At 42.8% G+C, this 13,791-nt stretch overlaps 1 protein-coding gene across 1 annotated transcript in view; it reads left to right on the forward strand.

The window, feature by feature from the left end:
• BRD7 (bromodomain containing 7) overlaps positions 1-13,791 on the forward strand; it is a 34,227-nt gene that overhangs the window by 6,677 nt on the left and 13,759 nt on the right. Inside the window, exons 6-8 of the mRNA XM_069965938.1 lie at positions 2,180-2,290; positions 2,419-2,597; positions 11,029-11,152. Coding sequence (XP_069822039.1) covers positions 2,180-2,290; positions 2,419-2,597; positions 11,029-11,152 — 414 coding nt within the window. The remainder of the gene's footprint in view (positions 1-2,179; positions 2,291-2,418; positions 2,598-11,028; positions 11,153-13,791) is intronic.

Here is a 13,791-nt window from a genome sequence, read left to right on the forward strand (position 1 = left end):
TGTTTGTAACCATACTTTTTTTCCTGATACTATTACAGACAGTACAGATTTAGTGGAGTCTGGATAGTGCAGCTTAGAATCTTTATTCAAGGGCGGTGTTGGTTGTCTTTGAGAATCATTCAATAGAAGGGAGCTGTACTCATTCAAAAAAGTATTGTCCTTTTACAGCTTCAGAGTCAGAGATGGTCCCCCATGTATCTAACATAGATGGCCTATCCTAATACTTTTTTATTTGACACTTCTATTGAATGCCATTGGGGAGTACAGCCACATGGGTATAAGCTCTTGCCACTAGGAGGTTGACACTGAGGCAGGGTTCACATTCCATTTGTGCCAACATATTTGTGCACGTACAGCTATGAACCCCATTTTTGTGGTTTGAAAGTCAGCTGGTCACTATATTGGGGTCATTTCCTGCACCTGCACAGTTACCAGTTTTGCTCATAAACAAAAGCATTTTTAGTTCAAGAGAAAACATGTAGAAATGTGGGAATTGACCTAGATGTGTAGGCTCATTCTAGGCAGGCTATACCCCTCTTACCAACACAAAGCTGATCAATTTTAGCTTGTTGTAGGGGTGGGGTCTATCAGCCCACAGGCCGCAGCATCCGGCCCCTCAGATGTTTTGATGCGGCCCGTGTGTTTGTGGGCCACACCCATCGCACTCCTTTTCTATTGGTTGCTGTGCAGAGTATAACATTGAGTGCAGCAGACACAACACACAGGAGGATGCAGTGAGTGCTGTCTCCTGTAGGCCTGAGCGACATACATCATCTTCTTTCTCCTGCGGGCCCTGTGCGATGACATCACTTCATTGCGCCTGTAGCAGAAGACCTGCGTTGCTCTGGCACAGACTGCACTTTCTCTGGGGATTTCTCGAACTCCAAGAGTGAACCGAACAATAATATCACTTTTACCATGCAAGTCCTTCTATGAGCAGTATGGGACACCTTGCAAGTCCAGGAGGAGTCTCCTGTCCCCTATCAGTTAAGATTTCCTTCTGTCACTGCAAATGAGTCTCTGGCTTTCCCTGGCCACAAGGACTACTTTCCAAGGACTAGAAGCACTCCGACAGGCATGTGACCTGTTCTAAAATAGCTGTGCCACTAAGTGATCAGTTCATCCATCTGTGTCTTGCCTAACCAAGAATACCTCCTTTACCTTGTCAGATGGCACTTTACTTCGCGATCCTCTCTCAGTTGACACAATTTCCGCTGGAGCCAGAGCTAGCTCCATGACTATTTACCTTTCCATTTGGCTAAAATCTTGGGTAGCTGATTTAGATAAAAGTACATACAGTACTCCCCTTCTCTGACAGCAGACATTTTGGAAAATTCCTGGGAACAATCAGCCCTGAGGCCAGGGCCGTATTTACCACTAGGCACCCGTGGTCCGGTGCCACCTCCACTTCAGACTTGCCAGTAAATCTGGTGCATTTTCAAGGTGGTGGGGTGTTGGGGGTATGCATGTGGCGTAAACCATGTTCTCATTTCTTTCCCACTAGTCATGTGCTGTTACCAGGATTGTTGACCATACACCTATTGGTTATCATATGAGTGTCTGGTATCTTCTGCATGTGGTGATGTACAGTAAATGTGTGAACGCAGCCTAAGACTGATCAGATATCAATGTGATGGGCATTGAAGATGGGGCGTCTTCAGGTTTAGTGTGTATGGCGGCAGCAGCTGTTAATACGGACCTGCCTGAGGCCACTGGAAACAATTGTATTGTATCTCTGAGAATCACTTTAGGCTTTAGCAATCCTGTCTGGGATTGGGCTATTATTGTGGGTTCCTGGTTACTTTGCCTTTCTACTGCTTTTGCATAAACTTATTAGCCTATAATATTGGTAGGGGTGGTATAGCATGCCTAGGCAGAGCCAACACTTTTCATCCTAGTGTCATCCTTGTTAGTGAAAAGGATTTTTACAAAGTCTCCTTTTTTCCCTGTGTGCCTAAAGGAAGCTGTTCTTAAAGGCTCTTGGGACATGATTTGTGGGCAAATTTGTATATGGATTGTGATACAAAATGCATGTAGAAATCCACATCTGACTGTGTGAACATATCCTAAGTGTTCTGTTACGTGGTGACGGGTGCCATTTACAGCAGCACTCTTCACTCATCACTACAACTAATACTCGATAATCCGACAAACTAAATTTATAAACATATACTCTTAGGAAAATTTCAAGCAGATTTGTGACAATGCAATGATTTACAACAAGCCTGGAACCATTTACTACAAGGCTGCCAAGAAATTGCTTAACTCAGGAATGAAAATCCTCAGTCAGGTAAGAAAGAACTTTATTTACTATTGCAGAGTAATGTAATAGACTTTAAATAGTTGTGAAGCTACAATAACAAAATAATGGAAAATAGTGTAGTCAGTATAACAGTTTATCTGCCATGGCTGATACAGGAGAGAATACAAAGTCTGAAGCAGAGCATAGAATTCATGGCAGATCTTCAGAGCACCGGGAAGGATAAAGACAAAGTCGACTCGCAGGGCACTTCCGAGGTAATGGACGAGCTAACAGAAGAATCAATGGACACCAGTGATATAAAGGCTTTAAGAAGTCCTTCCAAGGACCTGAAAAGGTATGTGTACAAAAATGGCTCAGTTAACCCTCTTCTGCTGCTGCACAGTAAATTAATGCCGCTGCAGCCTATGCCTGATGCTGCAGCGACGTTAATTTACTGCACAGGATGACACAGGCGTAGGAGCTGCGCCCGTGTCATCCCCGGCGGGTCCCGGCTATCAGTGATAGGCGGGGACCCGCCGCAACTCTTGGCACCGGAGCTGCGCTCCGGTGCTGAGAGTTAACCCTATAGATACTGCGGTCAGCAAGACCGCAGCATCTATAGGGCTCCGGAGAGAGAATTTTCCCTCTACAGCAAACTGATCGCAGAGCCCCGATGGTAGCCATGGAAACCGGAAGCCTCAGGCTTCCGGTTTCTAGCTACGGAGGACGACGGGGGGAGGAAAGGCAGGGCATCCGGCCGGACGCTCTGCCCCCTCCCCTCTCTCCCCTGCCGCTGTCACAAGATTTTGACAGCGGCAGGGGACATCAGCTTATGGGATCACTATGATCCCATAAGCTGATGTCTTAAAGAAACCTTGGCATTGAGGAATCGATGATCCCCAGGTCGCTAACATCTGTAAAATGGCCTGGGTTTGTAGCATACTTTTGCATACTGGCAGAAATTATATACACACACACCACCGTTCAAAAGTTTGGGGTCACATTGAAATGTCCTTATTTTTAAAGGAAAAGCACTTTACTTTTCAATGAAAACTTTAAACTAGTCCTAACTTTAAAGAAATACACTCTTTACATTGCTAATGTGGTAAATAACTGTTCTAGCTGCAAATGTCTGTTTTTTGGTGCAATATCTACATAGGTGTATAGAGGCCCATTTACAGCAACTATCACTCCAGTGTTCTAATGGTACAATGTATTTGCTCATTGGCTCAGAAGGCTAATTGATGATTAGAAAACCCTTGTGCAATCATGTTCACACATCTTAAAACAGTCTAGCGCGTTACAGAAGCTACAAAACTGACCTTCCTTTGAGCAGATTGTGTTTCTGGAGCATCACATTTGTGGGGTCAATTAAACGCTCAAAATGGCCAGAAAAAGAGAACTTTCATCTGAAACTCGACAGTCTATTCTTGTTCTTAGAAATTAAGGCTATTCCATGTGAGAAATTGCTAAGAAATTGAAGATTTCCTACAACGGTGTGTACCACTCCCTTCAGACGACAGCACAAACAGGCTCTAACCAGAGTAGAAAGAGAAGTGGGAAGCAGTGTTGCACAACTAAGCAAGATAAGATAAGCACATTAGAGTCTCTAGTTTGAGAAACAGACACCTCACAGGTCCCCAACTGGCATCTTCATTAAATAGAACCCGCAAAACACCAGTGTCAACATCTACAGTGAAGAGGCGGCTGCGGGATTTTGGGCTTCAGGGCAGAGTGGCAAAGAAAAAGCCATATCTGAGACTGGCCAATAAAAGATTAAGATGGGCAAAAGAACACAGACATTGGACAGAGGAAGACTGGAAAAAAGTGTTGTGGACGGATGAATCCAAGTTTGAGGTGTTTGGATCACAAAGAAGAACGTTTATGAGACGCAGAACAAATATTTCCCTTACGTCCTCAGCAGCAGCACAAATGGGGAAGATCCTATCTTCCTGCAATGGTAGGACAGATGGTACTAATAAAAGATTGATTAGGAGCCCTATAAGAAGGCCATACAGACCCCTCCTCCTTGTGTTTTTTTCTGTCCTCCTGTGGGACAGGTGGTAGGAGAGGGAAGCAGGCTCAGGCCTATGTTTGTGTCTGACTTTCCTTTCCAAAGATTCTTCCTTTCCACATGGTCGTGTGGAGAGGGGAAATTTATAGAAATGTTGTTTTTCCTGCTCTGCTGTATCAGAGAGGAGATTATTTACTTTTTAGTAGAGTTATCGCTCAGCTTCTCTGCTGTATGGAGCCGCTGTGTGAGGGAAGCCATGAAGCTGCTGCAGTAAGTATCATGGTGCTGCCAGACCTGTGTCCTCACCTGGGCGGCTGCTAATGTTTCTTGATACTTCAGCAAGGTAAGATATGCTGTTTTTTCTTTTGAGCTGGAAGCCTGGCATGTGTATCAGGAGGATTATTGGATATATATATATATGTTGTATGAGGCTTTTATGCCTCAAATGTTTCGTTTCAATGTTTTTCACTTTTTTTTTTTAACATTGGTTGTGCAAGTCCTGTTAGACTGCTTCACTATATGAGTGACCTATGTAACTATAGTGAGTATACATGAACACAGCTTTAAAGCTGCTAGTTGGGTATTTAGTACACCTGCTGTCTCATAATTTTCTTCAGTACTGCTACAATGAAACTGTGTATGTGTGTGAACACAGCCCTAGAGCTGCTAATTGTGTACACCTGTTGCCTCATTACTTTCTATAGTACTGCCATCGGATGATGCAGTGAAGCTATAAAACTGTGTGTTTGTGTGTGCACACAACCCTAGAGCTGTTAGTTGTGCAGTGTGCACACCTACTGCCTGATTACTTTCTATAGCACTGCTACCAGATGATGCAGTGAAGCTCTGAAACTGTATGTGAACACAGCCCTAGAGCTGCTAATTGTGCACACCTACTGCCTCATTACTTTCTATAGCACTGCTACCAGATGATGCAATGAAGCTATAAAACTGTGTGCACACAACCCTAGAGCTGCTAGTTGTGCAGTGTGCACACCTGCTGCCTGATTACTTGCTATAGTACTGCTACCAGATGATGCAGTGAAGCTCTGAAACTGTATGTGAACACAGCCCTAGAGCTGCTAATTGTGTACACCTGTTGCCTCATTACTTTCTATAGTACTGCCATCGGATGATGCAGTGAAGCTATAAAACTGTGTGTTTGTGTGTGCACACAACCCTAGAGCTGCTATTTGTGCATTGTGAACACCTGCTGACTAATTACTTTCTATAGTACTGCTACCAGATGATGCAGTGAAATTGTGTGTGTGAACACAGCCTTAGAATTGTAGTTGTGTAGTGTGTATACCTGCGGTCTGATTACTTTTCCAGTATTTCTATCAGATGATACAATGAAGCTATAAAACTGTGTATGAACACAGCCTTAGAGTTATCGGGTAGTGGTAGATACACCTCCTGTCTAATAACTTTCACTAATACTGCTAACAGATGACGCAGTCACCCTATGGAGCGTCTGTGTGCTACTCCAGTGCTGCCATTTAAGAATGCAGTTAAGCTACTGTGTATGAACACGGCCTTAGAATTGTTAGTTGTATACTATACACCTGCTGTCTATTTACTTTCACTATACTGCTATCAGATGATATAGTGATCATGTGGACCTTCTGTGTGCTGCTATCTAAGAATGCAGTGAAGTTATGAAGCCACTGTGTGTGAACATTGCCTTAGAATTGTAGTGTACTGTGTAACACCTGCTGTCTGATTTCTTTCATTATACTGCTATCAGATGATGCAGTGCCCTATGAAGCTACTGTGTGTGAACACAGCCTTAGAGTTGCTAGTTGTGTACTGGATACATCTATCTAATTACTTTCCCTAATACTGCTATCAGATTATATAGTGACCATATGGAGCTATGTGTGTGAGCACATGCTTAGAGCTGCTGGATGTGTACTGGATACACCTGCTATCTGATTACTTTCCCTAATACTGCCATCAGATGATGCAGTGATTCTATGGAGCTTTTTTGCGCTGCTCCAGTGCTGCTATTTAAGAATGCAGTAAAGCTACTGTGTGTGAACATGGCCTTAGGATTGTAGATGTGTACTATCTGATTAGTACTGTTATCAGATAATGCAGTGACCTATGAAGCTACATTCTTAGAGATGCTGGATGTGTACTGTATATACCTACAGTCTAATTACTCTGTAATACTGTGTACACCTGCTGTCTAGTTACACTCTGTAATACTGATATCAGATGATGCAGTGACCCTATGGAGCTTCTGTGTACTGAAGGATGCAGTAAAACTATGAAGCTGCTATGTGTGAACACTGCTTTAGGATTGCTGGTTGCATATTCAGTGCACCTGTGTGTCTGATTCCAGGCACTCTGCACTAGTCTGTTAGTCGGCCGGTCAGTCTGGCACAACTTCCATCCTTGGATGTAGCAGGATTCTGGTAACAGAACTTCTGGGGAAAAAGCTTTCTTGGCGTACAGATCCTGCAAGATTCCACTTTAAGGTGGCAGAGAATTCATTTGTGGATTGCAACTTTTTCTCAGAAGAGACAATGACTGCTTAAGATTTTACATCTGAATGATAATCTACAGGCTGAACTGGATGGAGTCCGAGGTCATGGCTCCTTCAGACGCACAAAGTCCTTGTTCAAAAAAAAAAAAAAAAATTTCTTAGTAATTTAAAAAAAAAAAAAATAATAATAATAATAAATAAATAAATAAAAATAAATAAATAAATAAAATAAATGTCTATATTACTATAGCTGAGCAGTATACTTGGCTGCCCGATCCCCACAGTTTGGAGACTGGTCCTTCGTTGTAAGGGGGCAGATGTTCACTCCAATATAAAGATAGTTGGATCTGTATTGGACATTCTCATGAAAGTCTAATAAGAGAAGGAACTTCTACTTTGTTCCACATTCCGTAGGAATTCTAGTATGGAAGGTAAAGGAAAGAATCCTGCACAAGAAGGACCAGACGTCTCGGAGGCCTTGGGGATGGGGACAAGAACTTGTGACTACGTCTTTTCTGACAATTTATTTCCATAATGAGAGAGGTCTGTACCAGTGTTATATGATAGGAAAGGCTACCATATTGAATTTTGATCTGTGGGTCCCTCCTAGAGGGATGTTATCTGACCGTGTATACCTGTATACAGCCTCCTCTGAGGAAGGTGCTGTATGTGGGATCTATGATCTGTAGGTCCCTCCTAGAAGAAGGATGTTATCTGACCAGGTATACCTGCATGTACCTGTATACAGCCTCCTCTGAGAAGGCGGTTGTATGGAGGATTTATGCTCTGTAGTTCCCTCCTAGAAGAAGGATGTTATCTGACCAGGTATACCCGCATGTACCGGTCTACAGACAAAAGCTGCATATTCCTTTACATCAAGACCTTTTGTACAAGGCAATTGGCATTCTTTTCAATTTACAGCCCTTCTATCTGGAATAATCTTGGCTCCATCTACAGTCACCAAGAGGATGTCTATTGTACTTTGACTGTTTGAGAAAATTGAAGCTCATCATTGTTTTCTGGCATCGAACAATTCCTAAGGAGGAGAATAGATCCCCAGTCTGTGACTTTCTTCCTCCAGAGAGATTACAGAAGTTGACACAAGTCGGGGTTCTCAGCACTCCCCAGTTGCTGTCACTTCATCTGATACCCTTGGGTCTTATGTCTACACTGGAAATAACACCCAGAGACAAGGATAGCTTTTCCTGCTCAATGGCAGCAGTCTCCCAATGAAGTGGGTAGAGAAAACCATTGATATATCAAGCAGTGGGGCGCTTGTATGAGCAACTGGCAAGGAAGCCTTAATCCCCATCAGAAATGTTGCTGGCATCCAACATATGAAGGGAATACTAGTCCACTCCAGCACACCAATCTATGGTAAGCTATCAGTATAAGATCAAAACCGCATCTAGGATGGCGCATACCGATCTTTATAGGGGCACTACTGGAGGCAGGGGCATTTTGTCTGCTGGCAATCTATGCTGCGATGTAACCCTGTCGGAGGAACGGTCTCTGGACCAGAAGCTTTCTGGAAAATCGCATGGAGGATAGACCTATTCCTATTCAAGGTTCAAATTGGAAAACCTTTTTTCCTCACTCCTAAAAAGCCCAGAGTCTTGCAGAATCTGAGACAAGGTTGGGCCTTGGTCAGCCTCATTTGCCCCTATTGACCCAAGAGGGCATGGTTCACAATGGTGAGCCCCCTGCCTAAGAATCTTCTGGGAACTCTCCCAGTCTCCCCAGCTACTGACACAGAGTAGCAGAGATTACTCCCAGCGTCCCTGCCAGGTGTGGGCAGAGTCTAAAAATCTTGCAAGTAGCAAGTCTCTGGTTTCATGATAGCCTCTTATATTATCTAAAAGCATGGCGCTAATTCCATAGGAATAATCTGGAGGCTTCTGTATACCCTCAGTTAATAACTCAAGAGGACAGGCTTGTCCGAAGCTTGACTGCCGTCAACAAGGTGGGAATTGATATGCTGTCAAAGTGGTGACCACTCTTCTGTAGTCCAGAGCCACAACTGCCTACAGAACCTACCTGAAGGTAAAGAAGATGTTTGAAGCCTGGTGGGTGAAAGTCTCTTCCACATCTCCATTGTTACAATCCATTACTCCTGCCAACACGGGAGAGAAGGAGCTTCATCCCTTAGATGTGGGAAGGGCTTGGAGCATGTATATTGAACGGGCAAACTCCTTCAGGAAATCTAACCACTTGTTTTTATCCTTTGCAGGGAAAAACAAAGGATGCAAGTCATCCAAAGCTTCTCTGTCCAGATGGATAAGGGAAGTCATCTCCATATGCTAACAAGAAGCTGGATTACAGGTACCTGGTGCAATCAAGGCACATTCAATGAGGGCAATATCATCCACATGGGCTGAAAAAAGATCTGTACCCTTGGAACAAATATGCAGGACTGCTTCATGGTCGTCCGTCAATACCTTTTGTCAAGCACTATAGACTAGATATTCACGAGTCAACCAGTTTTTGGCTCAGCCATTCTGTCTTCTGTAATGTAATGGCCCTCCCTAGTCTGTTTTCATAGCTTGCTATATCCCCATTTGTGCTGCTGCTGAGGACGTAAGGGAAAGGATAATTTTTTACTCACCGTAAATTTTCTTTCCTGTAGTCCGAAGCAGCAGCACAGACTTCCCGCCCTGATTTAAACAAACTATTATTTATGCAGCATACCTTGATTGTTTTAATGCCTTATTAACTAAGATTTTATTATGAATTTTAAATTTTTTTCGTCGTTAGAATTAACACAAGGAGGAGGGGTCTGTATGGCCTTCTTATAGGGCTCCTAATCAATCTTTTATTAGTACCATCTGTCCTACCATTGCAGGAAGATAGGATCTTCCCCATTTGTGCTGCTGCTTCGGACTACAGGAAAGAAAATTTACGGTGAGTAAAAAATTATCCTAAAGATGCTGAAAGAATGCCTGACGCCATCTGTTAAGCATGGTGGAGGTAATGTGATGGTCTGGGGTTGCTTTGGTGCTGGTAAGGTGGGAGATTTGTACAGGGTAAAAGGGATTCTGAATAAGGAAGGCTATCACTCAATTTTGCAATGCCATGCCATACCCAGTGGGCAGCGCTTGATTGGAGCCAATTTCATCCTACAACAGGACAATGACCCTAAACACACCTCCAAATTGTGCAAGAACTATTTACAGCAGAAGCAGGCAGCTGGTATTCTATCATAGGTAATGGAGTGGCCAGCGCAGTCACCAGATCTGAACCCCATTGAGCTGTTGTGGGAGCAGCTTGACCGTATGGTACGCCAGAAGTGCCCATCCAACCAATCCAACTTGTGGGAGATGCTTCTAGAAGCGTGGGGTGCAATTTCTCCAGCTTACCTCAACAGATTAATAGCTAGAATGCCAAAGGTGTGCAATGCTGTAATTGCTGCAAAAGGAGGATTCTTTGACGAAAGCAAAGTTTGATGTAAAAACAATGTTATTTCAAATACAAATCATTATTTCTAACCTTGTCAATGTCTTGACTTGACTTTTCTATTCATTTCACAGCGTATGGTGGTGAATAAGTGTGACTTTTCATGGAAAACACAAAATTGTTTGGGTGCCCCCAAACTTTTGAACGGTAGTGTGTATATATAAAATATTTTCTATTGCAGCATACCTGTGCCAGATCCATAGATTTTTAGTGGATCAACGGCACCTTTTCTGTGTTTTCCACCAACTCCTGATTTTGGTAATACTGACTGAAATACTGAGTGTGAACCTTATGTTCTAAGTATATTCCATAATACAGTAATTCTAATGGTAGCACATTCCTGCTGTCACCACATCTTCCCCTTTTCTTACTGCAAGTCAGTAATAATTTGTATGGATGCAGATAGGCTAAGTGTATTGTTTCAGTAGCAGGCTGACACGGCAATAATCTGACCTCCCTACAATCAGGTATGACCATGGAAAGCCTGTCTGGCAACAAACAACTTTAGCTTTACAACTGTATTACAGCTGACTGAAGGTAGCTTACTACTAAGAACAGTCCAGATAGGGCCACTCCATAACTGGCGGGTGCTAGCTGTTTCCTGCATCAAAATAAAAATGAACGCCCTATAAAATGACGCCTGACTGTACAGGAGCACTTCTGAATATGAAAGTACTAGATAAAGATGCCTGTCCCTCAACTTCACCTTTATCATTTTATGTAAACTTTGTATTGGAAAGAAAATAACAAAAACTAGAACCACAAAATCTAAGAGGAGATGTGTTTTTTTCATTTGCATTAACTGTCTGTATTTTACCCCCTTTATAGAAAAGATAAAGACCAACTAGAGGACAAACAGAGTGATGGAAATGCAGAGAAGGAACAGGAATTGATTGACCAAATCATTAAAGAATCCTTGGGAAAATTATCAAAGAGAGTGGTCTCTAGTCAGGTAAGAGCTACACTTGTTTAGATGGGGACTGCAGAGAAATCATTTTCAATTTAGCTGGTGCCAGAAAGTTGTTGTTTTGTGAATTATTTCTGTTCAGAAAACTCAAATCTGCTGCTAGATGTCCTGCAGGAAGTTGCGTTATTTGCAGTCTGAAACCGTGCAGTAGTAAACCACCATAGAAATCCTTTCCTTTTCTGGACAGAGGTGGCATCAGAGAGCACTGTGGCAGGCTGAAAAGAACACCCCACTTCCTGTTGGGAATAAAGCAGCTGATAAGTACTGGAATACTTGATTTTAAAAAAACAGTAATTTTCATATTTAAGGGTATAAACCCACACACCGTATACGCAGCAAATATGCAGCAGATGTGATGGTGAAGATTTGATGCGGTGTTCAGTTATTTAGATCTAATTTGCTGCGTATCGCAGTAGTAAATACGACGCATATACGGTGTGTGGGTTTATACCCGAAGTGTATTTTTTGTATTTTAGCTGTACAAGACCTCTTTTTCATGACTAGTATTTTTTTAAGGACCATTTTGGGTACATGTATTTATTTGTGGGTAGGGATGATAAATTATGATAACAATATCGGTTTTATCTAGCCTAACTACTCACATTTTATAAATAGAAAGGAGTGCAGCAGTTATATTTAGGTTGTGTTCATACTACTGTTTGTCAGTGGCCCCCGGGCACTAACCTAATAAGCATATGAAGAAAATCCAAAAACTCCTACTTTGATTTGAATGTATGAACACCTATATCTTCAGGAAAATCACTGACTATAGACTATACACTAAATTTCCTGCTGAAATAACCAATAACACCAAATTACACAAAAGGTAAAATTTATTTATGCATCACTGCTTTGGGAGTAAGTAGGCCAGACAACTAGGACTGCTGAATGCAATATAAAGTCATTTCAGTGCATTACATTTGTGTGCTAACAATAAAACAACACACCACAATTGCATGAAACAGACCTATAAAGTGCTAGGTTGATGCTGTGGCATGTATGTGCAAAGTAAAGATGTACCCAAGATGCAACAATACCAAGTATGAGAAAGATACGTTGCTTGATGTCCCAGCTAGTTTGCCTCCGCCTCCAATGATGTTTTACTTCTGCTTCCTCAGGGAGTTCTATACTTGGTATTGTTGCCTGAATAATGTTTACTTTGCACATACTACAGCATGAACCATGGCACTTGCACTTTATAGGTCTGTGTTGTACTATTGTGGTATGTTTTATTGTTTGATGCTGTGCTGCATGAAAGGTTGGTCTATAAAATGAAGATGATGGAACTAGGGGGAAAATATATGTAAATGGGTAAGTAACTGGCTGAGTGATAGAAACAGAGGGTTGTTATTGATGGAAAATACTCAGATTGTGTCACCGGTTACTAGTGGGGTACTGCAGGGGTCCATATTGGGTCCACTTCTTTTAAATATGTTTATTAATGACATTGTAAAGGGGCTACAGAGTAGAATCTCCATATTTGCAGATGATACTAAACTGGGTAAAATAATCACCACAGAGGAGGATAGTATAATGTTACAGCAGGATATGGATTAGCTGGGGGCTTGGGCAGATAAATGGCAAAGGAAGTTTAAAGGGAATCTGTCAGCACCCGGACCCTACCTGAGGTGCTTACAGTGTGCTCTAGTTGGCAGTCCCCTAGTGAGTATGGTGCCTTTTGGTAATTTGTTAATGCACTGGATTATGCACATCACATCTTTTACTGTAAAGAAGAGTCAAAGAGGAGTTTTGCCTCACACTAGCACACCTCACCACTCCATCCTCCTCCTTTCTCTTCATGAATAATCAATGCTGCCTGGTCTCCTGCTCGCTTAACTGTCAGTATCTGTCAACAGAGGACTGGTCTGCTATCAGATATAGCTGAATCTCCTAACCTGTGTAGGAGCTGTGGTCTAGAGGTAAATCACCTGTCTTCAATTCCCCTAATTGAAATAAAATATAGTTATACACAGTGGTGCCTTGGATTACGAACATAATTCGTTCCGGGACCGTGCTTGTAATCCAAATCTACTCTTAACCCCTTAGCGACCCATGACGTATCTGATACGTCATGGTGCCGCGCGCGGCGCTCTGAACGGCGCTGATCCCGGCTGACATGTGCAGCCAGGCAGTGCCTCTATTAGCCGACGCGGGTCCCGTTGCCGCGCCGGCTAATTAAGCCTCTAAGTGCAGCTGTCAAACCTGACAGAGGCTTTCCTCCGTGCATCCCTGGTGTCTAGTGGGACGGATCTCCCCCGGGCCCCCCCCCCCCCCCCCCCCCCCGCAATTGCATCCAGGAGATCCGTTCTTCTGCCCGTGGCGGGCCTCAGCGTCGGAGTGACGCTGATCTCGGCTTGGCAATAGATTGCTATGGCCTGCAGCAGGCCATAGCAATCTATGACCGATCTAATCGATCTTTGCTGTGTATATAAAAGCGTTATAAACCTGGGAATAGAGCGATTTTAAGGAACATATATTTGTTAACAATGGTTTGAATTTTTTACAAGCCATCAGATAATATAAATGTTATACATGTTATATATCGTTGTAATCGTAACGACTTGAGGAACATGCATAACCAGTCAGTTTTACCATAGGACGAACGGCATAAATGCAAAACTCCG

Source organism: Dendropsophus ebraccatus, chromosome 4, assembly GCF_027789765.1.
Source record: "Dendropsophus ebraccatus isolate aDenEbr1 chromosome 4, aDenEbr1.pat, whole genome shotgun sequence".
Classification (NCBI taxonomy): Eukaryota; Metazoa; Chordata; class Amphibia; order Anura; family Hylidae; genus Dendropsophus; species Dendropsophus ebraccatus.